The sequence below is a fragment of the Dryobates pubescens genome, chromosome Z, assembly GCF_014839835.1.
Source record: "Dryobates pubescens isolate bDryPub1 chromosome Z, bDryPub1.pri, whole genome shotgun sequence".
Classification (NCBI taxonomy): domain Eukaryota; kingdom Metazoa; phylum Chordata; class Aves; order Piciformes; family Picidae; genus Dryobates; species Dryobates pubescens.
Window position 1 is genome coordinate 45,705,460 of NC_071657.1, and position 25,868 is coordinate 45,731,327.

The following is a 25,868-nucleotide window of genomic DNA, read 5'->3' on the forward strand; positions in this document are numbered from 1 at the left end:
AACAAAGTTCTGTTCAGTCTTATGGCACACTTTCAAAGCATTAAAATTATTGTTTGATAATTATACTTGACAGACTTGGCTCATAGCTGGTAGAGCCTGCCATCAGACTGCAGACATGCCAGTTTAAACCAGCTGACTGAGATGCTGTTTGGTACAGTTGACGTGTAATACTTGCTGTTACGTAAGCAAAGATGCCAGGCTATGGAGGCATTTCCTGGGGCTTAACAACCAGCTGTGATTCCATGACAATCCCAACAGTTCTCAGATGGCCACTAATCCACAAAAATGCTCTGTCCCAAAGGCTTATTCTTATTAGAAGGTTTTCAGTGTCCGTAGTTATCATCAGCTGCTGTAAAAAAATTACACTATGGTGAAAGTGTCATCTAGAAAGCAAGTGTTAAAACTAACAGTTATAGGGTGCTGATTTATCAGAAATTATTGTCCAACACCATCATTTCCTACTGACCAAAAAAGATGTGGCTGTCTTATTTAACAGAAAAAAACAAGAAATGCTGATGTTGTTTTACTTGCTTGTGTTACAGAACAATACGACCTGACAGCATCGTCCGTTCAATTTACAAAGCCACTGGCTGTTCAGATAATCCCAACCACCATGTGATCTACCTGGAGCATGTCATTGTGCGTGTCACTATTACACACCCTCGACGAGGAGACTTGGCAATTTACCTAACCTCTCCTTCTGGAACGAGGTCACAGCTCTTGGCTAACAGGTATTCTATGGCAATGCAGCTTTACAGGCCCATCAGCATGCAGAGCCTGCACCAAAATTGGAAAAATGAGTGAAGAATAATCCAAGTTGATACAGTAGGCTCACTAGCAGACACAGGCTAATTATTTTTTGTGGGAGAGATGGGGAGATGTGCAGATGAAGTGCAGATGAACTCAGAGGTGGAAATCTCTGTCTTTATCAGTAGAAGACTAGACTGTAAAGCTATTGAAGGACATCATGTTGAGATGAACAAAGATTAGCAAATTTTGATAGTCTCATATTGCTCACCAATTATTAGATTACTGGAAAAAGTGAAGAAACTAGTTAACAGGCTCATTGTTACAAAAGGAAGGTTAATGGATGTGTTTCCATATACTATTGGCTCCTATTTTTAATTTTTCTCCTTTATTCTTGTTCATTAGTAATAAAAATCAAACAGAAGAGTAATTACTACTGTATTGTTTAAGCTTTTTGAATATGGTTACGATTCCTGATGGCACCGGTTTTCATATCCTTTTTTACCCCTTGCATATTGAAATAGTATGCTTGAGCCATGAAAGACTCCTAGCAGGACAGTGCTGAGAAGTTGCACTAATACTTTGAAATTAATGGGTTTATTAGTAAGTAGCCTACTAAAATGTTTAAAACTCAGACATTTCCTTCATCCTATAGATCTATGATGGGCACTTGCTTTTATATGTCTGGCCACTCTAACAACCACTAAGAAAGAGCACTTCTTTTTCTCGTTCTGTCACCTCTGTGTTATGTTATTGGAGAAACAGTGACACTGCATCAGATTGTCTCTTTTTCTCCAGACTGGACCCAAATAGTGCAATTTCAGTCTGTGGAGATGAGATGTATCATCAGTATCTGACCTTAGCAGATTGAAAGACTTCACAGTGATACTTCTATTTCTCTGGTCTACTAGCAGAAGTTTTCTTGTAAGAAACCATTGGCAGTCCTTCCCAGGTAAATCTTGCTAAAGCAATGATCAGGAACACTGCCTTGTACCATAGATGGTTAAAACATGTAAGAAACACCAGAAACTTTATCGAATTCTACCTCATTTCCAGTGTGGAAGTTACAGCTACAATAAAAAATGTTTCTATACTTCTCTGGATGGCTAGGAAATCTTTTTCCTGACGGGACATCGTATAGCAGTGATTTTTTTTCTGTTGTGTCTAGCAGATTTAGATGACTGTCATTCTGCTGGACATGGAGCCCGTTCCCACACAGAAGTTAGTGTTTCTAAATAGCAAAAGCTGTGATAGCATACCTGTGTTGAGGGCCCTTCTGCCATCACACTCTAATCTTGACAAAATTATACAATCCCAGTCCTGCTCCTGAATCCTAATGAATTGGGATTGGCCTGCCTTCTAGGTTGCCGCTACATCCACATTCCCCCAGCCAGAAAATAAGTTAATTTGACAGAAAATACTCCTCAAGATGCAGACATTAATTCATCAAATAAAGAAAATATTGTCCTGGAATTTTGAACACCTCCTGTCTTTCATTACAAATGTTGTGACACATATCTTATGTATCTCCTTGCTGCACTGAACAAAGAATTTCCTCTCTGCTAACCACTAGGTATCCAAACAAAACAATTTCTTGTAAACCCAGTGGTCTTAACACAGCTGATTTTTGGCTCCAGGCTTTCATGTCTTGCAGCTGACTTACAGCAAATAAGAGATAAAGGCATTCAAGTATTCACAGCTCATCTCTGGTGATGACTGGTATGTGGAATGGGTACGAAGTTTTATTCAGTCTCTTTGTAACCCCTGCCACTTAGAAAGTAATTATTTTCTATACCTGTGATAGAAGGAGATAACATAAATGTGTTTATTAAAATAAGCTGTTTTGTGTCCTATACTATTGGAAGTCTAACCAGACAACAAAAAAACCTGAAAGGCTTTTTAAGGTTTTGCAACTTTGCAAAAACCAAATTTCTCATGACAGAACATACAGTCATACCAGAAGGTCCCTTCCTATGCAAGCATCAGAGGCTTGTCTGTCATATTTGGCTGAATCAAACAACTCTGGGCTGCTCATGTTATATGCTCAGGAATAAATTTATTTTGCATGCTCTAGGATTGAAATTACTAGAGGCTTTACAACCCTTCCTTAGGGTAATGCAGTTGATATGAGCACAGTATTTTGCAAAATAGTGTTTCGGTGTTTTGTCTTGCTGGGAGAAAGTCTTACAGTTCAGTGGTCTTGCAGTTAGTAGTGTATTCAGTGTGGTTGAGCATCTGTGTTCTAGCATCACGTTATAATGTAAAATGTGAGTAGGGGTGTTGTTATTCACTAATATGAAAATCTAGTTATGAGGCATTTGATGTTTAAAATATGGCATCAGGATAAATGCATTCAAGTACAAGCAACATGCAGGGGTGCATTGAAAGCAAATGGTCTGGGGTTTTGTTTGTTTTCCATTGACAGAGGTCCCAGAGGCTGTTGTATGTTGCTACTACCTCATTGAGATGTTTTTCTCAGACAAACAAGACCTTTTAATGCACACATACATGATTAACAGCAGCAATACCATCTGTTTTGACTGAGCCCAGGGAAAACCTCATTGTTTTACCATTACTCATCTGGATTTAATTTGAATCAGTGTGCTGGTAAAATGTTTTAAAGTGCAAAAGGTATACTTTACACATGTGCACTTCTTCCCCATTTCTGAAAGAGTCATTGTGTAGTTTCTGGTACATTGATGAGCAGGTTCATAAGGCAGTATCTGGCCTATTTTCTGCATATTTTGTCCTTAATGTTGGCATCCCCTAACATGACTTCAGTAAGAAAACTTTTTAGTCAGAGACAATGTGGATTCCTTTGCAGGCATTTGGAGGATTACACTGTCACTGGCTTGATCCTCATGTGCATTCTTCAAAAACTGCATTACAGGGAACATCTGCTTTGTTGTTTGGAAAGTACTAAACTTGATTATATTGGTTGTACTGCAGCAGAGGAAAATACAGGCTTGGAAAGTTCTGGCTGGTGTTAGGATGAGGCTACAGTTAAGTCCACTGGGGAACAGTATCCCATTTTTAAAAACAATTGGCTATTTGATTTGGCATCATGGTTTATGAGTGTTTTTGGGATGTACCAAGGTCCATTCTAACAAGCATTCTGTACAGGGGTCTACAGAGGAGAAGCTACGTACAAAGAGGGTAGAAGAAGTAAGCTGAGGGCTCATTTGTCTCCCACTGAAGTAATTGCTTGTTTAATTCTTGCCTTTTAAATTTAAAGCAGCTGCTGCCATTTGAACTGCGTAACTGAAATTTTTTAGCCACGTGGTGGCAAGTTTCCAGGCCACTAACTTCTATGCTTATATGGCACTGACATTAATAATAGCTCTGTTCAGTAACAAAGAGAAGTATTTTCATGACCATCTTTTTCCTATCATGAAATCTGAGATAATCAGTAAATTTTAATAATACCCTCCTTTGCAGGAAACTCTTAGATCAAAACCAAGGTATTCTCCTCTCATCTTGCCAGTTTGCTTCATGAAAACTTTTGATGATAGAAGCAGTGGAAACCTTTTTGTTATAGGAGCACATTTTGATTTCCAGACCAGTTTGTCTTACATCTTTATTGCAGTTTACACACTCTTAATAACAAAGCTAACATTTTATGTATCCAAATGTGATTCCAAGAATAGGGCCAGCTTCACCCTGAGTCTTATTGCTACAGTAACTGAAAAGGACTGTGGCAGTATTATTAACTCCAGGACAAACAATAGTCCTCTGCTTGTACTACGTTTACAGAATGAAGCAGTTCCCAGAAAACTAGTTCTCCCAATTCACACATTTTATTTTTATTCAAATTATCTGTATTGCATTTGTCTTGATTTCTTCTCCTTTTTCTCTTGGGTGGTGAATAGGCACCCCACTACCCTTCTACCAACCATTCTGTGATTATTTGAACTGCAATTGCAACATACCTCTAAAAATCTTTAGTTTTAATACCCTGGCAGTATTAGTTGTAGGTGGGGTGTGGGGGCTCTGGAGATAATACAGACTCAACATAAGTTTTTTTTAAAGTAAACTTTTTAAAAATCAAAGACTATAAAAAATACTGTTGATTTCCTCAGCTCTGCAGAAAAGACAAAATAGGTCTGTGAGCAAAATAGTAAATGAATGCATGTAACTCTATCCTCCATGTAACTATATAACTGACCCTGAAATGATCTCAAAGAAAAATGTGGAAAAATGAAGTGTGATATATCTGAGATTTAGCTTGACATATGCCTTTCTCTGATGACTCGGGCTAGTAAAGAATTGATCAGGAATCTGCAGAATAGGCTTTTAGAATTCAGTACATCAGGTTTAATGTTAGGGGAAGATTAAAACCTGTCATTAAAAATTTGAGTTAATTTTCCATAGTCAAAATGGGAGTGAAGACAAGTGGCTATGGGCAAATTTAGGATCCAGCTACATGTCTTAGCTTCTAAGGTTTGTATTGAACTAAATAGAAAAGAGAGGAACTGTTTAAGAGAGACTTGAGGTAGAATGCCCTGGATTTCCACTTCCTCCAGGTAGATTTGCTCCAGCTACTGTAATATGAATGAATTAGTCTTTTCCCAGCCTTATGAAAACCATCCCCGCTTCAGTCTTACTATAATGCTTACAACATTTAGTTTCACTTGGAATAAACTGGGTTATGATGGCTGGTCCATGTCCTTTACTGTCATCACACTAATCAAGTTCCTTTTCAAACTTAGCATAGGGTTGGAAAACTCTGTATATGTGGCATCAGCTTCATTCCTGCTCTTGCATTAGGATTCCTGCCTGTTCAGGGTGAGGTTTATGAACGTTTACTTCAACAGGCAAGCATAGACATCATTTAAGACAGGTTTAGGTTTAGGTATCAGCCATGCAGCTTACAATACTGTAAGGTCGTGACCAGTGTCTTTAGGTCATGATGGAATATTTCAGGTAGGTACTTGTGGTCCCTGAGGACAAGCTCTCCATGTTTACAGGTAGTTAAGTCCAGCAGTACTATTTCGTGGCAGGTACTGTATCCTATTGTTCATGCTACTCTTCTCCAAACATGACAGCTCTGACATCTCCATTGTTTCATAAAACTAACTGTGATAACCAGATATAAAATGGAAAAATAAGTGTGTGTATATATATATATATATACACACACACATATATAAATATGAGTATCCATACATTTTAAATACAGCTTTAGATCCAGTTTTGGAAATGTTAAGTGATCTTGCCTGACACATGTGGGTGAGAAAGCTGTTGAAATACCTGCATGCTATTTCTTTTTTTCCTGACTGCTTCAGTGAAGATATGCAGTAGGATCTCACTGAAGCTTTGGTTAAGTCAGTTTGATCAGTCTGCAGTTCCTCAAGGACTGCTTTTCTACATGGAGCCAATGGCTGAGCCCTGTGGAAAAGAGCTGCTCTAAAGAGAATAGCTGACCAAAGTACTTTGGGATGTGCATCTGAAGAAAGCATTCTGTACTCTTTTCAAAGCCCACCTAAAATCTTGTGGCCAATTAAACTAATGGGGAAGGACTGCTTGCTTGTCAGGCTGCCAATTTAGTAGGCTGGAGAATATCATACACCAGAACTGCTGCTGCAGAGGAGATAATATAATAGCCTTTTCTTCTCAGCTACTATACAACAGGCCCAGCCATCAAGCCAGTGCAGGGCTTTCTGGCACTTGATGTGGTCAGTTTAAGATACAAGCCCGTCCGTGAGTCACATGCAGCTGCACCTTCTAAGATGAAAAAAAAATCTTGATAATAAAAAATCTCCTTTTATGCCTGTACCTTTTACTCTTCATGATGGGTGATGGTGCTGTTACCCCCCACTGCCTTTTCTCACATGAAATTAATAATTTAATTTCTTCTAAACATTTAGAAACTTATTTCGCTAAAAAGCTGACATACCTATTTGTTTGGATTTTTAATGCTAGTTAATTTAACTGTAAGATACTAGCCTTATGTTCCTAATTCTGGAATTTCAAGAAAGCAACTGCCTTCTTCTGAGTCTAAAAGTTGCTTACAAATTAACATTTCTGCTTGAACCTATATTCTTAAATAGAAAGGTGATGCAGTTTCTAGGCTTAAGTGATGGCAGTTTGTTTTAAGGGAATATTTTACTCTATAGCCTGTAACATGTATATCCTTTTCATAAACCTAGATTTGGCATAAGTACATCATAAAATTTCCCAGAGTGGAGTCAGTAGCTTTTAATGTAATGCTATTCGTTGTAAGCAGCATCTCATAACGTAGTTCCTCTGGGTACAATCATTCCTGTAACTTGAATGTTCAGTTACCAAGAGAGTCACCTGAAAACTGATTAACGTATGTGGCATTCTCTTTTGGTTGTGTTAACAAGTAAGTTACAAAGATTCAAATCCTGTTACCCACTTTGGTGCTTAAAAGCATGTTACTTGCTCCATGCACCTTTTCAAAGTACATGAGAACATTTGATCACTTATTTCATTCTTTAACACCCCTGAAAGGGGAATGCATGTACTGCCTGACAGATTCCTTGACTTAGGGGTTTACTGTGTAAGCAGAGCAACACAAGAATGCTTGGGCCACTATGTATGATGTACACATACAGACAGCTTCAGAGTCAGTTCCTTCCTATAGTTTTTTTTAATGTTCTTTTGATTTGTTTGTAGCTTCTTGACTTTGTGGTAGAATTTCATGTAGAAACACAGTTCATACATTAAAAGCCACCAATTTAAAACTCTGTAAAATTCAAATATTTCCCCAATAAATATTCTTTCAAAAAAATAGTCAATTTTCTGTGAAAGGATGTTGCTGGATTTTCCCCATTTTTGTGGGTGGGGATATGAAAGAATAGAATAGAATAGAATCAACTAGGTTGTAAAAGACCTTTGAGATCATCAAGTCTAACCTATCATCCAACATCCAACTAAACCATGGCACCAAGCGCCCCATCCAGTTTCTTCCTATATACCTCCAGTGATGGTGACTCTCCCTGGGCAGCCCATTCCAATGACCAATCACTCTCTCTTTGAAGAACTTCTTCCTAACATCCAGCCTAAACCTCCCCTGGTGCAGCTTGAGACTGTGTCCTCTTGTTCTGGACCTTGTAATTGTAGCCACAGCACTTTTTACATGAAGGTGTTTTTATATGCCTTTGATAAAGTCATAAGGAATTTTTGCCTCTTCCTCCCAAATTACTTAAAAAAAAATACACAAAATTAAAATGCAGATCTGACAGCAGTTCAAGTTTGGAAACTTGAAATCCTTAAACAAAAATTACTATGGGATATATTGGACTAATTACAGTGAAAACAAACAGCAACTTCTGTTTCTGTTTGTGAATGGAAGCCCAGTGAATACAGAACTTACAGTATAATTGCACAGTACTTAGAAAATACTATATAATTTAGTTTCCACAACAACAAAGAGGAGTAGTGCTGATTTGACAGATTGACAGGATATTTAGAAAGTAATGCATTACTTATTTTCATGATTTAACCCCAGCTGGAAACTAAGCACCACCCAACTGCTCGCTCACTCCCTACTGGTGTGGTGGGGCTGACAATCAGAAGGGTAGAAGTGAGAAGACTCATAGGTCAAGATAAAGACAGTTTAACAGGTAAATCAAAAGCCACACAAAGCAAAACAGTGTGCACATGAGAGCATGAAAATCAGCTTTGGGATGAGTCCTATAAAATGCACCAAGTGTGCAGGTCAGTGCAGGTTAATACAAGTCCTGTAAGTGTGGATATGCAGTGCTTGATCCCATGACTCTGACTGCCCTGAGTTTTCAGCAAGACATACGGTGTTTTATTCACATCCTGTGTGGCAGTTTTTAACTGAAATTGACATGTACTCACATAGCTAGAAAGGTATCCTACTTTCCAATTTTTGCTGAACTTCACAACCTCTTGAAAATGAAGTTTGGCATTAACTTATAAAATAACAGTAAGAAATCAGGTGATATCAAATACAGTAATATTTCTGTAGTCTAATATTAAATTTGGGGGGTTTTATGGGAGTGGTGTTTCAATCTGTTGGGATTTTCTACTGTAGAGTTCTTGTTCCATGACAAATATTTAAGCATACCTGTTACCAGTGGAATTTCCACACATAAAGACCAAGCTGAAAGAGTGACAGATATACATACATATATATGGGGGGAGGGTGTATGTATATGTATTTTTTAAAGCTGAGCTGTGTTGTTTTATTGGAGCTAACAGTCTTAATTAGGCTGCGCCTACAATCAATAGCTTTGGGGTACTAAGCAAGACAATATAAGCATTCTTATATGAGAGAATGTAAATTCTCTTGTGTCTTTCCAAAATCTCATTAATAAATTCCAGGTTTAGGTAATAAAATATTTGATCAGTCCTCCTTCTCCTTTCCCCACGCAATCAGCATCAAATTGCTGCCTCTGAACAGGGTCCCCGTACTAGAAGTAAGCACCAGCCTCTTGACCCATGGACCTAGGTAATTAAATTACGGTATTGTTGCTGGTTAGACGAAACCATCGGATGCCATCAGTCTCTCCATTTTACCCAGACTAAACTCTATTAAGTTTTTGAAGGGAGTGATACCTTCATCATTTGAGGATTGAGACCAATGTCTCAAGTTACATTTTATTTCCTCACAAGAAGCCACATGTATTGAATTGCTAATACTGTCTCAGTCACTTAATACTATTTATTGTTTTTAAATCCCTTTTAAGTATTTCACCCTTTCTAAATATTTCAATCTAAGGCCAAAAATAAATGTCACAGAAATTTTCCAACTTACAAGTTCTTTGTATTTACATGTGTCTTCTCCCAAGACACATGAATTCTATTAAACAGTATTAGCAATTTCAGGTTTGGGTTTTTTTTGCCATGGATTCTTTTTCTGTTCTCTTTCACATTATGACAACTGATGGCCTGTAAAGAGGCTCTTCCATCAAAGCAACAAGAAACTGTTCAATGTAATTCAAATATGTGTGGGAAAACCTTCATAGATAAGTTTATGTAAAGGCACAGATGAATGAACTGGCTAATCAGAATATGATTCCAGAATTCCCTGACTTTGAGGCTTAGCTACCCGATGAAAATGGTTCACTTAAAATAATGTCATGGTTTGTCTTAGGCTGTTTGATCATTCCATGGAAGGATTTAAAAACTGGGAGTTTATGACTACTCACTGCTGGAGTGAAAAAGCAGCAGGTGACTGGATCTTAGAAATCTGTGACACGCCATCACAGCTGAGAAATTTCAAGACTCCAGGTATGACTTTAATCTTTATTTGGGCTCAGTGGATTCTGAAGAGTGCTTGCAGTTGCTAATACTGCCTTGACTGTGTTCGTTGATTTTAGTGTGAAAGCAATGCTGTGAAGAGCAGTATTTTTAATTTCAGTTATCAATGCACTCTTCATTTTTGTGTTGATTTTATTTGCCATCTAAGATGTGGTTTTCTTTCATCCTGAACTTGTTTCTGGTTTCCATGAGGAATTTCATCTTCTCAGGGGTAAACTGCCCTTTGTCCTGCAGTCATTTGTGTTGCCTCAAGGTAAAAAAAATTATTTTGGCCATTTAAAGCTACATCATAGTAGACCTGAATTCTTCAGAGACAGAACACTGAAGCATATGACAGATTATCAAGAATCAGTGCTTTAATCAAAGCCAAATCTTTACTAGGCACAGTTTCCATGGAAGAAGATACAAAACTCCATGAAACTGCATGTCACATTTGAAAGAGGTTACGGTAGTTCCATATGCTGGCATCTGTACTCATGGATGTTGACTACAGATTTATCAGACAGTTCTTCAACATAAGTTAGAACACACCAGAGTTACTCTGCAGTTATTCGTATTGCCTGTGGTTTTCACAGATGACATAGAGCCCATATTTACTTTTCCTATTACTGCTATATAGGGATTTATTTTTGTATTATTTTTCTTTTCATTATATTTTTTATCCTACCCATAAGAAGTCACATTTTTGGAGTGTTTATACAACTAGAAAATCCCACTATATGAGAGGAAGAAATTCACAGCTTGCTACCCCTGATAGGTTGAATTGTGCTCCTGTGTGCATGAGCAGGGTGCTCAAACCTGGCATTTGCCCACTGATGAACTGTGGTCCTAGTAAGAATTTTAGTGCTGTAGATTTTTTTTCTGTTTTTAATTCTTACTGCACAGTTCCATTTCATTCATGTATTCTGGTATGAGCACTTTGAAAGAAATAGACATTGAGAAAAGTGCTTTCAAAAAGAGTCACCGCAGTACATGCTTTCTTCTCTCTGCTCTTTGTGAGAGATGAGTGTATACTTGCCCTTAGTCTTACTGAAAATTTAAACTTCAAAAAACCATCTTGAAACAAGTACATTATATGTAAACAAAAATTATACTTTTCTGCACGAATACTGAATATAGTCCTTCCTTCAAAGTCCCACATGAAAGTTGATGGAAGACCTTTAATGGAAATACTCAAAAGGCGAAATATCACTTACACAAATAGTCTAGATTGAAACATGTTACAGAGCTAAATACCACTGATGTACTGGAAATCATTTATCACTAAATCTGAATTAATACTTGCTCTGATTGGACAGCATGTCAGAATGCATCAATATTACATTGCAAGAGACAAATCTAGTTGATTGCTGCTTTCTGGGCTGCAACAAAAGAAGCATAGCCAGCAGGTCAAGAGAGGTGATTCTCCCCCTCTACACTGCTCTGGTGAGACCCCACCTGGAGTACTGTGTCCAGTTCTGGAGCCCTTATTACAGGAAGGATCTGGACATTTATAATATAATCAGTTTATAATTCAGTGAAATAAAAGAAGCTTTCATCTCAAGCAGCTAAGTAAACTCATAAAGCAGAAAGAGTTTTCTAACTGATTTGCTAAAAATAATTTCTCAGTTTTAAGACACAGATGTTAAAGTACTTGAAGCTATAAAAATGCATTGTTGTGAACCTAACAATAGGGGCTTTTATGTATGTTTCTGAATTAGAAGGTTTCATTGTTTCTACTACATGAAAAAGCACACATTAAAGAATGTTGACTAAAATGCAAACTGAAGTGCGTAAAAACTTTGATTTTTAATTAAGAAAAGCTACTGTTACAGGGTATGTGCTTGTGGCTGTCTGTTCTGGAAAACTGTGAGGTGTTTCAGTTCTACTTTGTCCAAGGAAGGCCCATTAATGGTCTACCACCAGATGTGGAAATGGAATATTTTGTTGTCCTCTTTGTTGAAATTTGGTTCATTAAATTATTCACATTGGAACATGCAGTTCACCTGTTCAAGATAAATATGCCTTTCTGGGAGGACAGCTGGTCCAATCACACCTACATCTTACAAAATCATAGAGTCACAGATTCGTATCCCTCAGGACTAGAGCAAGCCAGGGCACAGGAAAAATTCTAATGTGTGAGCACATAGTTGTCCAGTCTCCTTCTTGTTCTAAGTGGTACATAGGCCAAACTCACCTTGGTTTATTCATTTTACTTTGGACAGAAATGAACCTTTTTATTTCAGAATTATGACAAAATTATGTCCTGACTTACGCTGCTTAGATAACTTTCTGTCTGAAAAATCTAACACAAAGATCGGCCTCACTCTGCTGTTGAAACTAGTAGAATTGAATGAGAATTTTAGTTTGGTCTTTCTGCTCTTCATTAGCAAATTTGTGCCCTTTGTAATGTAGCATGGTGGCAAGACAGGCAGTCTCTCTGCTTTCTAAAAATGTTTCTCTGCCTATCTCTCTAGCGAATCATATTCTCTTTTGCCTGTATCAGTTGCATATGTAACCTGAATTTTTCTAGGTTCCTAAAACAGCAGTAGTAAGTGTTATGGTTATTAATATTTAATAGGAGAGATGGTTAATTAAAATATTTATAATTTTATTAATAAAAATTCTCCACAGAAAATATTAATAAAACCTATTTAATGGTTCACAATATTTGGTTGTGGAACATATATCTCACCAGCAGGAATGTGTAACAATTTAAACAATATGAGCAAAAAAAGTAGAAACAACAAACAGTAATTTAAATTGTAAAGTAAAAAACCCATTGGCAACAAGCCAGCTTTGCCCACAAGGAGGGGGCAACTCTAGAATTCTCTAGGGCAACAGTTCTTTTAACAGGTGCTTATAAAAATCGGATTTGCTAGGTTACTCACTGCAAATTGCTCTTTAGTCAAGTATAGCAAATCGCCACATTTATAATCACAGATTACGGTACCGCGTGGTTTTAAACAAAACCAAAGTGGCGTCAAATATGTGAAAGCTGAATGAGTACAGTTTCACTTTCTGTTGGCTTTTGCAGCTTGTTGCTGTATCACAGACATGGGGAAAGCTTTTATCTCTGAGGGCTTTGTAGCTGAAAGCTTTGTAGAAAAGTGGTTGCTGTTGCAGGGTTTAGCAGTGCTGCTGCAGATCTCTGGGGCAGTGCCTCCTTGGGGCGCATGGAGGCAGCTCTTTTCCAGAGTTTGTGGGATGCGGCAGGTTCCGGGGTGTGCTGAACACTGCCGAAGGCAGATTTCAGGCTGCAGGCTATGGGCACGCAGGTTTCCCAGGACTGGTGGTGCTGTGGATTTTGCAGAGCACTGGGCGGGAGCAGTCTTTGCAGCTCTGGGCTTGTCAGCTTTGTAGCTTTGCCTGTTCTGGAGAGGTTCTTCAGCTGCAATCTTTGCAGCAGTTCTTGTTGCTTCTTCCAATAAAAAAAAACTGTCCTGGGGCCTTGGCTCCTCCAGAGTTTGTCCCTTGGCCTGGCAAGACATGTCCATCTGCTCCTGGGCTTTTATTTTTGACACATTACTGTGAAGGGCAGTTGAGTCTTTCTGTGTAAACAGAGGCACGTCGTGCATTCCGAATTGCAAGGCAAGCGAGGCTTGGCCTCTGGGGCTTGCAGGGTATGGCTCGTGGCTTCTCTCCCAGATCTTGGACAAGGCAAGGCAAAGGACTTATCCTTTGGTCTAGTATTTAGAGATTTCCCAAGACAATGATAGCCAGTAGCCACAAAGATGAAGAGACAGAAACCTGGTACTTCAACCTGTAGAATCAGGTTTTCTCCAAATATGGCCAAAGGCACACACACCTGGCCCTGGGCATGTTCAGACAAGCAATGGGCAATGTCCTGAAAACCAGACCTTCTGGCTCCTGCTCCATTGTCTGGTTAAGGGCATATCTGAGGGTTTGTCCCTTTAGCACAGTAAGCCAAAATTTTTAAGACCTCTTATGTAGTATGAAACTAGTAGGTCCCTATGGACGACCAAAGTAATTGGTGTGATTTTTCAAAACTGCTGAACAGTGAACAGCTTTTTACTAAACTTCTCACCATGGTTTTGCAGTGGTGAAAGGTTCTTATCTAAGTGATGTTCTTTGCAACAGTAAAAGCAGAGTGACCTTTCCAGTACACTAAAAAGGGATATTTGTTAAAAAGATTCTTCCTGTACAGTCCTATTTAAATATACAGTTGCATAGGTCTTACTGATTTGTTGACATCAGTACCTCTTCTCAGTGCTATCATGTCTACTCTCATGGGGCTCATTTCTTTTGCTTTGTGGTCACTAAAGGCTAAAGGCCCAACACTGGAAGAAAAAGGGCAGTAAGGCCAGGGAACGTGGAGAAAGTAAACCTACTCAACCAGGAGTTGTGAAGGAAGCTAATATACTCAAGGAATCCTGCTGGAGAGCCTCCTCTTTATTTTAACTACAACATGAAAGAATGCTTGAGACTAGTTAGGTTTTTACACATACTTTGGATTTCACAAGATTCAGTGTGGTTGTGAATTTGATCCTGATTCATTTTATACTGTCTAGCAGTACATCCCAAAACTTTCTAGAGTGGTAGTTGCCTTGTGATGGAAGCTGCCAGTAACACTTTGATTCAGAAAGTTTTTTAATTGCCTACTATGTATTAGTGGTGGAAAAACTGCTGTTCAGGCATGTTGGGGTTTGTCTCCAGAGTGAACAGACCATGAAGTAAACAAATAGGGTCTTAAACACAATTTATGGCACCTCCTCAGGTTTATCATCATAGCCTGAAGTTTCTCACACCAGTATTACCATCATGCTCGTTTCTTGCTTGTGTTGTGTGCATGTGTTTGTTTAGCTATTTGAAAGGTCTTAAAATTAAGAGCTGCAGTTTTTCTGTAATCAAATTGAGAACAAAGGGCAAACATGTTATCATATCCCTGCATTTGCAAGGTACCGCGATTGAGAGATGGAGACGAAGCCTGATGCAAGCAAAGCGTCTACTTTATTGTACAAAGTCATTTCTTTATATAGGCTAACATGTTCAGAAGGCTACTTGTGATTGGTAATTAGATGTGTCCGTGCGACAGTTAGAGAATCGTGGTTGGCTGCTGAAGAAATGCCAGGGAACACACATTCCTGAGCAAGGCTCAGACAGGTGTTAGACAAAAGGCAAACTACCACTCGTCTCTTGTCTAAGGCCAGAGAAAGAACAGAAGACTTTCTTGCAATGTTTACCCGCACTCATTAACAGGTAGTTGTGTGCTTTCCTGAGTCACAATGGCCGTTGGTAATGAGCTAAATGCTTTTTTCTCTTCTACATAACTGCAGTTTGCTCACAGGGTTTGTGGCCTGCAAGAGTAAAAACTTTTCCTTGTATCAGCTGACCATTGCTTGAGATTATTCCCTAAATTCAGTGCATCAGCAAGGTAATGCCACATCTGTTGCCTATAAAGAAATGCATAGTCTAGTTCATAAAAGTAATGTGTGATTCCTGCATTTAATTCTGTAGAGTTTAATTCCGTAGGTGGACATGTGCTTACTGTGAAACACATACATTCTTTCTCCTATACATGTCAATATGGGACCTCTGTTCTGTGCTAAATACAAGCAATGTAAAGGATTGTTTCAGCCAAATTAAATGATGGAATCATCCAAAAATGGGGAAAGAAATATTTTGGCTTAAATGTGCCCACTGTGTTTATTCATTGTAACAGCATGTGTGTTAATGTATATATACTTATATATTGAAATATTTTTATCATGCAAATTAAACCTGCCTTGAGGCAGACTTAATTTATTTACTGGCAAATCAAATTACCTTTCCCCCTCTTTATTCAATGAACCATTCTTGAAAGGCAACTAATGTCCTGAGAGACCCTTCATTATTCCCCTTACTGCCTTCCTTTTTTGCATTAGGTATATATTCAAACTCCAGTACTTAGAGAAGTAGTGATTGTGCTTGGAGGAGTTGTAGCTTTGAAAAGAATGTAGAGGTATCACAGTATCACCAAGGTTGGAAGAGACCTCAAAGATCATCAAGTCCAACCTGTCACCACAGACCTCATGACTAGACCATGTGTAGACGATTCATAAGTCCAAAAAAGTCAGGAAATAGGAAAATGGAAACCAGCTGGTCTCTCCACAGACGAAGTGAAGAACAGGCAAACAGGAACACAGGGACTCTCAGTTGACTCAGGGCTCTCAGGGTTCATGCACTGTGGATTCCTCAGGGATTCTTCCTTTGGGCGTGTTGTAGCTGTACTGAAAATCAAGATCAAGCGAGCTTTTGCCCTTCTGCTCCATGGGAGGTTTCCGTCCTCCCTGAGCTCACCTTAGGACACCTGCGTTACGCTTTGACAGGTGTACCCCGGGCCCGCCGGCCCCCGGCGCTGCTGTCAACTGGGGCGGGGGGCTCTGTGGCTCAGGTCGGAGAAATGAGATTATATTTTACAAGGAAACAGATTATATGTAACACAACAAATACAGGTATTTTACAATATATACAGGAATATACAGCAAATGAACTCAACCAGAAACCAGACCCCCCACAGAGGGGGCTTCCCCCTGTGCCCCCTTCACCCCCCTACCTCCCTTCTCCCCCAAAAGAGGTAGAAAAGAGATGTGGACGGTTAACAGGCCAGGAAAGGAAGAAAGGCCTGGCACAGGGAGTTAGTATCTTATCTTAGTTGGCCAGAATCTCAGAAGCAGATCCAGCCGAGAGGGACAGCGAAGGAAGGAAGACTGAGAGAAAGTTCCCAGCTCCCCTGGGTCCAATCTCACCTCCCCCCTATACTTGGCCAATGAAATTCGTTTAGAATACCAAAATATTTTACAAACATTTAGCCCATGTGCCCCTTTCTTAAAGGCACAGCGTCAAACGGCCACACCATGGCACCAGGTGCCACATCCAATCTCCGCTTGAACACCTCCAGGGACGGTGACTCCACCACCTCTCCGGGCAGCCCATTCCAATGACAAATGACTCTCTCAGGGAAGAACTTTCTCCTCACCTTGAGCCTAAACTTCCCTGGTGCAGCTTGAGACTGTGTCCTCTTGTTCTGGTGCCGGTTGCTAGAGAGAAGAGACCAACCCCTTCATGGCTACAGCCACCTTTCAGGTACTTGTAGAGAACAATGAGGTCTCCCCTGAGCCTCCTCCAGGCTAAACAATCCCAGCTCCCTCAGCCTCTCCTCATAGGGCTTGTGCTCAAGGCCTCTCCCCAGCCTTGTTGCCCTTCTCTGGACACGTTCAAGTGTCTTGGTGTCCTTCCCAAACTGAGGGGCCCAGAACTGGACACAGGACTCAAGGGGTGGCCTAACCAATGCACAGTACAGGGGAATAATGACTTCCCTGCTCCTGCTGGCCACACTATTCCTAATGCAGGCCAGGATGCCACTGGCCTTCTTGGCCACCTGGGCACACTGCTGCCTCATGTTTACGCGGCTGTCAACCAGCACCCTCAGGTCCCTCTCTGTTTGGCAGCTCTCCAGCTGCTCTGACCCCAGTCTGTTGCTCTGCATGGGGTTGCTGTGCCCGAAGTGACTCCATATCTGGTTAAAAATGAGCTCCCTCTGGGACTCGCTTCCTCTAAAGTGCCTTTAACGGTGGAGCTAGATCACTCTAAAGAACATTGGAAGGCAACTTATTCAGGCGGTGCCTGTATGGGGAGAAAATACATTATCTGAGTCTTTCTAATCTAGTGAGGAGTAAAGAGCTGCATGACTGTGAGCTAGAGGAAAAGACAAAATGAAAATAAGGGGCATGCAGTTTCACAGCCAACGTAGTTAGACAGACTGTAGTTTGGCAGCAGCTGTGGTAGACTCTTCATCAGTTAACCTTTTAAAATCAGAATTTAATGTTTCTTTTTTAAAAAGAAATGCTTTGCTTTGGCTGTTAAAGTTGAAATCTGCGATGTGAGGCAGTGTCTTGTCTATAGTTTCTTCTCAAAAACCCAGTATAGACCAGAGAAAGTTTTGTAGGAGCTGTAGAAATTTCTGCCCCAGAAGGATTAAATTTGGTTGGCAAGAAACAAAGAGGTAACACAGATTCCCTTCTTTAACCCCAGTATAAACCATTTTCAAGAACTGAGTTATCATCTGTCAGGTAATGGTTTTGCCTATTGTTGCTTACTGCTTGAATGATGAATGTAAAAGCAGAGACATGTTATACAGAATACAGAACTAACCAGGTTGGAAAAGACCTTTGAGATCATCAAGTCCAACCTATCACCCAACACCATCTAATCAACTAACGGCCATGGCCATGGAGAATACCAGTTGGGGAAAATAGAATATATCAGTTCTAAAGATTCATTTGCTTGCACAGATTGAAAAAGTCACAGTGAACAATATAAAACCTCGAATTATCAATCATTATTAAAAGGAAAGAAGAGAAGATACTTTGAATTTAACTTTACATGAAGCATGCTAAGTGATTTTCTTGAGACATACCTGGTCACATTTTTTTATAAACAGTAGTTCTGTGAGAAGACTGTTTTAATACAGAACAGCCTCCAAAACAGGACCTTTCAAATTCAGAAAAATAAATACTCCCTGCTTGTTTCCTTTCTCTTCTGATGAGAATTCAACTAGCTACTCTCAACACAGATAAGTAAGATAATATGATAAGACCAAATTTAAGGTCATCTTTTCAAGGAACAGTGTGCTTTTTATGCTTACTTTAGGTCTGAGTACTTTTTAACTCTTTTCCAGAATTAATTGACGATGTAGTATAAACAGAAAGATAGGGAACAGAAGGTTGCACTTGCCTGAGCTGGTAATTTGACACATATTTGTCTTTTTGTTCTTCCAGAAAAAAACAGAAAACACCTTGCCAAAAAGTCAGATAATGCTGCAGGCAGGCAAACAATTTTTCATTTCTTCACTCAAGAGGATAAAATATTAGTTATGAATGCAGACAATGTAGCAATATATCTGCCAAATAACTAGGGCAAATAAGAAAGAAATTGTGCTGATTTGGGAGTGGACACTGCTGTTCTACCACAGAGGTTTTGTAATAAGTTTTAATCCTGTTAATTGAGATGTGTCTTGTAAGTCAATGGACAGTACTTTCGAGTAATAAAAAAAGTGTTAAACTTTTCTTAAGTCAGAATTCTGAATACAGATAGTTACCTAAAAGATCTCTAATAATAATTACTGGATATTTGGTCTTCTGAGGGATAGTGAAACCAGAGCAAAAAAATCCTCACTGAGTGCTGTGTACATTTTCCAAATAATTCTATGGTCAAAGTTGCTACTGCCTATTGTTTATGAGTTCAACCATTGGAGCAAACATATACTGGACCTGCAAGAGGCTGAGAATACATAAATAAATACATCTGATTGAAGTATGCTTTTTCTGTTTAGAGTGAAGCAGCAATTATGTTATCTGTAGCTAAATGAAGATACTGATATGAAAAGCAAAATCTTCAGCACCTACTCACAAAGTCCCGTTTAGAAGTGATATGTTTTTGTAAGTCAACAGAAAACAGAAATGGTTTCTAAAGACAGATTTTAAATACTTAAATTCTAGGTAAACTGAAAGAGTGGTCCTTAGTACTGTATGGAACATCTATTCAGCCTTACTCACCAAGAAATGATTTTCCGAAAGTGGAAAGAGTGCGCTCTAGTCCCGTTGAAGACCCAACAGAAGATTATGGAACAGATGACTATTCAGGTACGTACATTTGTTTGCTGTGATTGTGTGTTTATTGAACAGATAATTGCTTGAGGGAGTGATTTCAGACTCTGCATATGTAAAATGTCCAAAAGTCAGTTCTTAATTTAAGATCAGAATTGTTTGTTTTATAATTTAGATATTTTAATAGAATCTTTTATTAGTTTGTAGGCATATACTTACATATTTTTAAGATAGACTTAACATACTATGAAGAATGCACAGCTTTTATATAAGTATATAAAAATACATATACATATGCATTATCTTCTGCATGTATGTTTGGTTTTGGTAATCCCTGCTGAATTTTTTCAGCCTTTGAGACTTTTATATTAGATTTTCAGCACTGCAAAACCAGTAAAGTCGGTAGTTCCCTATGTTTGATGCAATATTAGGAGCATTATGTGGATAGTTAGGGATGATGAATGTTAAGTATACCTCTGGCAAGCAAACTGCAGGATAAAGTTCAGTTTAGACGTTTTTGTTATTACAGTCTTCTGACACAGTATGTTAGACCCACAGCCCCTAATTTAGACTGAGCACTGTTGAACTGCTTGTCTTGGTAGATGATTAAACATTACTATCTCTGTTGTAAAGACCACTAACTTCTTAAGTTTTTGTATAAAGCATATTAGCTTTACTTCAAGTTTACCCAATGTTAAGATAAATTTCAAGGTGACTGGCAGAGTCAACACATTTCAGTCACAATAGAGCAGTGATCCTCAAAGTTATAACTTCACTCATGGGCTGTGTTCACCTACATAAAGGCCGGAGTTGATAAGAGTTCCCTCTCCCCATAGCACGAAGGGCATTTTTGAAAACTGTAACAGAATCATAGAATTTCTAGAGTAGAAGGGACCAGCATGAGTGCTGGTGAGGTGGAAGACTTGGTAGTCAGTAAGTGTTAGCTGGTAGTTTTGCAGTATGTAGCAGCACGGAACAATGCCCTTATGGGCCCTGATGGCTGGTTCAATTGGGTTGTGCTATCCATTTGGACCAGTTGCTACCAAGATGGTTACAAGAGTAGCTACTGATCATGTTGTTTTGTTATATATGTTGACCTACTTAGATTAAGTGATTTTGCTAATTGTGGTGGGTTCAAGTTTCCCCCCAACATTAACTTTGCCAGACCAACTCAGTTAGAAGCAAATGAAGCTGTATTTACTAGCAGAATCTACACTCTACAGTGGAATGTGATGAATATGTGCAAATTATACATTATTTACAATACTTACAATTAATAAACAGCACAAAGATCCCCCTGGCCAGGGGAAGCTACTAGCTTCTTCCTCCCTGGCTCCCCCTTACCCGTCTGTACAAAAGGGACAAGAGAAAGGAGCAGAGAAGTTAGACTTAGACATGGCCAGCCAAAAGCACGTTATCTCTTCCAAGCAAAGCAAAATTCATTATGAATTCCAGAAGCCTTTGCACATTTCTGAATAAAACTCAGAATTACTTGTTGCTCATCAGGAAAGCATCTGTTTAAATCTAGAAATAGTTGCTATTTGATAGGTTCTATAAAGGGTGCCACACTTGCTGAAAATTATAAACTGCTATGAGTAAATACTAAGGCCAAGATTTGCAGAGTCTTCAGGTACTAAAAGAACTTCTCTTTTTGGTGAAGCCAAATTACTATTTGGAATTCAAACAGGAAAACGGAGTAATTGCATTCTGTATTAAAATACCATGTTTTAAGTGGTGCTAAGTACTAAATGGGACATTTTAATCCCATTCTCCCCTGTATTTTTGTTTTATTACAGGTCCCTGCAATGCAGAATGCAGTAAAGTAGGGTGTGATGGGCCAGGACCAGATCATTGTACTGACTGTCTGCACTACTACTACAAATCCAAAAACAATACTCGGTAAGGCCAAGAGAAAAAAATCTTTACTTCATAGATTTCTTAGTGTGTATCTTCACTTCCTTTTCTCTTCTCTTATTGCGTTATAGCTATTTCATCTTACACTGAATTTGACACACTTTTTTAGGTCTTGAAAACAAAAAACAAACTAGCTAATCAGGATTTCAAGCACAGCCTTCAAAGACTCTTCTCTGATTATTTCTGCATTTCCTAAGCATTTTTTTTAAAAGACTATATGTATGTAACTGTGATAGCTGCTGCAGCTTCTGTAACTGAGCTTGAACAAGATTGGAACAAATGTAGGTGGTCAAAAATGATACTGTTGTATAACTGTCTAGCAAGGCAGATCATTAGAAAAGCAGCAACACTTGACAATACTTCTGCTTTGCAGCATGGTCCAGGAATGTGGTGGCAGGTTATTTCATTAATGACTCTGCCTTCTTTTCCCTGCTGTCTGCAGGATCTGTGTTTCGACCTGCCCACCTGGTCACTACAATGCAGACAAGAAACGCTGTAAAAAATGCTCACCCAATTGTGAAACCTGTGTTGGAGGCCACAGTGACCAGTGCATGACCTGTAAATCTGGCTACTACCTGAACGAAGTAACCAATAGCTGTATTACCAACTGTCCTGATGGGTTTTACCTGGATAAGAGTTAGTATTTCTTGATGTTTCTTCATTGTGGGCTACAAAACTGAATCTGGGGAGGGTGCTGGAATATTTATGAACAGAGAAAGTATATGCTGATGTGTCTCTCTCTTATCCTATTCCTTTTATAAAGTTGTTGCAAGTGTGATCGGGAATCTACTCCAAATTCTTCCTTTTGGAAAAAAGAAAAAAAAAAACAAGCTTAGTGGCAGGATGTCTCTTCTGCTTGTGGCTGGTAGTAACAGCAGAAAGAGAGCAGTTCAGTAGCAAGCCAGCTACAGGACAGAGCAGGTTATTGCTACCCCAGAAAGGGATAGACAGCACCCACATTCTGAACATCAGGCTTTTCCTATCATGTGATATGGCACCTGTCAGAAGAGACAGCTTCTCAGATGTAAAATATGTCTGCAATTACTGTTTGACAGACCTAAGTACATGCAGTAATGGGATGACCCAAGAGGAGTAACACCCTGTTGTGATTGCCAAGTAGGCTGCCTCTGTTGCCAAGTAGGCTGCCTATGTTTAATTCCCACCTTCGGCTAGCAAAAGTACTTAGACATATATTCACATGCTTAAAACTTCAGTGACTTCAATTATCTTTAGACACATCCTTAGAAAGGAGCTTTGTTCACCAAGGTACCTAACCTTTTGCTTACTACGTCATGACACTGTGTATACATTCTTGAGAACTGTTAAAAACAGATACTACTTTAATTCTTTAATTTCTCACTGTGTAAAAACTACTTCCTTTCCAATTAAGATGGACTGATAAAAATTTCAGATTAAAAGTGAAGATCGGGTTTTTTGTAATCAAAAGTCTACATGGCATTGAATCTCAAAAAACAGCAGGTTTGAAGAGAGCGGGACGTCTCTTAAAAGCACTTGGCATGCAAATGCAGTTGTTAAGTAATATGTGTTGACTTTGTTAAGATTAAGATCAGACCAGGTATTTGTTCAAGCACCAAGTCAGGAAGACAGGACAGGCTGCTTTCACGAATGTGTAAGAGGTAAATTGCTGTATGGTCTCTGGAACACATGGCGATCATTACTGTGTATCACTGCTAAATGAAAAGACTATTTAAGTCCATATTATAAACAGCTAATGTAAAATGTTTATGAAGATTTTTTTTAAATTACCTTAAAGCATATTTTTCTCAGGGTAGAGCTATAACTTCAAATGTTTAAAATAGATTAAACCATTTGATATTTGATGGAAAGAGAATTGATCTATTTTAGTCTAGCTTGCTTCTTCCCTTCCTGGTGTCAAGCTAGAAAGCAAGTAAGTTGTGTATTAATACATCTATATATTTTTATTAAACATAGCTGACCAAGGTTTTTTCTAGGCTATGTTCTTTTTTTCCTTTGCAGATAAGATCGTTTGCCGAAAATGTAGTGAAAACTGTAAAACATGTGTTGAATTCCAAATCTGCACAGAATGCAAACATGGCCTAAGGTAAGGAAGTGATGGATTTGCTAAACATGAAGCCTGAAGAGGCTTACAAGGCTGCAGATATGCAGTGAAGAACATCAGATAGCTATTTAACCTTGTGGCCCTCACGTCATGTGTTCCATCACTGTTTATTTTGCAATTTAGTGTTTGTGTGTGCTGCTGTGTTCTAGTTCAGCTAACAACAGATTTTTAGAAGACCTTTTATTTCAGATAAAATAAAAGCCAGAGCTGGCTTCTTCACCTTTTTCACCTGCAGTGTGGCAGTCAACTATTACTTTAGAGGTAGAGATGATGAATCATATTAATATTTCTGATTCATTCCTGTGATATTGAGAAACTATTTTCTTATCTTTGTTGTATTTCTTCATACATTCAGTCATTCACTTATCTCAAGTACCTCAGGCTCAATCCTATTACAACATAACGTGCACATATTTTAAACAGTAGTGGTTATTTTGTCTTCATCAAAGAACTTAATCATTCATGAAGCTAGTAGGTAAAATCTACAAAGCAGCAGTACACATTTCAAGCTCCTTTATGAATGAATGACCTTTTGATCCAATCAGCAAAGGTTATAAATTCAGGACAGAATGTCTGCTGGGTTTATGCCACAAAAAATAGGAAGTCAGTATTCAGTATCTGTAGGGGTTCTTCTTGTGGAACTGAAGTGTTCTGCGAATGTTTTAGCACTAAGCTTTTACCTTCTATCAAAGTGAGTTTTCATCTCCTAATATAAGCTCAGTGTTGTTTGCTTCTAGGACATCAATAGCTGGACTCTTTTACATTTTGTAAAGTTATCATTTCTGTGTATTTATGTTATATCTAGATTTTCCAAATGCCATGTTACAAGTATCTATTTTCTTTAAAAGTGACTCTTTGAAAAGGAAGTATGATCTAAGGGGAAGGAAAGCATGGTATGGGATCATAACATTGGTCTGTTTACACTCTCCATGAAATATGAGTATCTACTTCCCTTTTAAAATATTATTAAATTCGCAGTCCATGTTAGGTCCGGGGGGAATTTTAACAGATTCAAAATGACATTCTGTGGATCTGCAAAACCAAAGATTATGTAGATCTGGAACTTTGTAGTACACAGTTGCTATAGGAAATATATGCCCATATTTTCTTTATTTCTCAGGAACTGAGTTTCCATGTTCGTTAACACAAACAGCGGGTTTTAGTGTGATTGAAGACAGTAGACAAATCTATTCAGTTTGAGAAGCAGAAATTTAAATATTAAAAAAAAAATCAAAAGAACCCAAACTTTGTATTTTCCTGGGTAATGTTAGCAAACAAGATTGATTTTTGGTCATGTTTTGAAAAACACCGTATGTGGGTGTGACAGAAAAATGAGGCCTTGCAGGATATGCATTACATATTCCCCAGCTGCTCAAAACCTGCTGCATTTTCTTGGCAGATTTATCAATGGGCAGGGCCCTGGGTGGGGTTTAGAAAACCTGGATTCCAGTTCTGATTATGTTACTGACCCATTCAATAACTTTGGGCAAATGGTTAGTTTTCCCATCTGTAAAAACACAATAATGATACTTGCTTTGTAAACATTTTTAAGTACGTGACTAAGGAAAAATCGTAGGACAGCAGATGTTGTTAGGTTTGTTGAGGGGCTAAATCAGTTTTTTATAAACTGGGACCATATACACGCTTCTGAATTTCCGGTGATGCTGAGCACATATACAAGTTTTGTGTACAACAAGGTTATCACTCACTCAGTTATCTCCCAAAATGAAGAGCTTTTTTAGAGAAACAGTTAAATTCAATGAAAGCCACGGTCCTACAGGAGACAGCAAACATGGCAGATAAACACTAGCTTAAAAAAACACAAATGAAAAAACTTTGCTGTAGGCATCTTATAACATGAAAACATAAATAGCCACTTAGAAGAAGGCCTGGGAATTTCACTCTTTTTGCTATTTATTATTCCTCTGTTACTCATTCTGTCATGCTCTGCAAGCAGAATACTGTCCCAAAGGGCAAAAAGCCTCAAAAATGCTCTGAACCAGACAACGAGGCAGGAGCTAGTAGGTCTGTTTTTTTCAGGTTTTTCAGGACTGGGTTTTCATTGCCCAGGCTTGTCTGAATATGTCTTGGAGCCTGAGTGCCTTTGGCCACGTTTGGAGAAAAAACCTTTCTATAGGTTACAGTGTCAGGGTTTTATCCCTCAGTCTGTGTTGTCACTGGCCATTATTGTTTCGGGAAATCTCTAAGTACCAGCCCAAAGAGCCAGAGCCTCGCCTTGCAAGTGTCCATGCTCTGGAAGGAAT

General features: G+C 38.7%; 1 protein-coding gene across 2 annotated transcripts in view; it reads left to right on the forward strand.

Moving 5' to 3' along the window:
* The window catches only part of PCSK5 (proprotein convertase subtilisin/kexin type 5), a 292,051-nt gene that overhangs the window by 181,114 nt on the left and 85,069 nt on the right, over nt 1–25,868 (forward strand). For both annotated transcript variants that reach the window (XM_054178077.1, XM_054178076.1), the window contains exons 12-17: nt 543–731; nt 9,836–9,972; nt 19,482–19,625; nt 21,386–21,488; nt 21,946–22,139; nt 23,502–23,586. In XM_054178077.1, the coding sequence (XP_054034052.1) occupies nt 543–731; nt 9,836–9,972; nt 19,482–19,625; nt 21,386–21,488; nt 21,946–22,139; nt 23,502–23,586 (852 nt within the window). The remainder of the gene's footprint in view (nt 1–542; nt 732–9,835; nt 9,973–19,481; nt 19,626–21,385; nt 21,489–21,945; nt 22,140–23,501; nt 23,587–25,868) is intronic.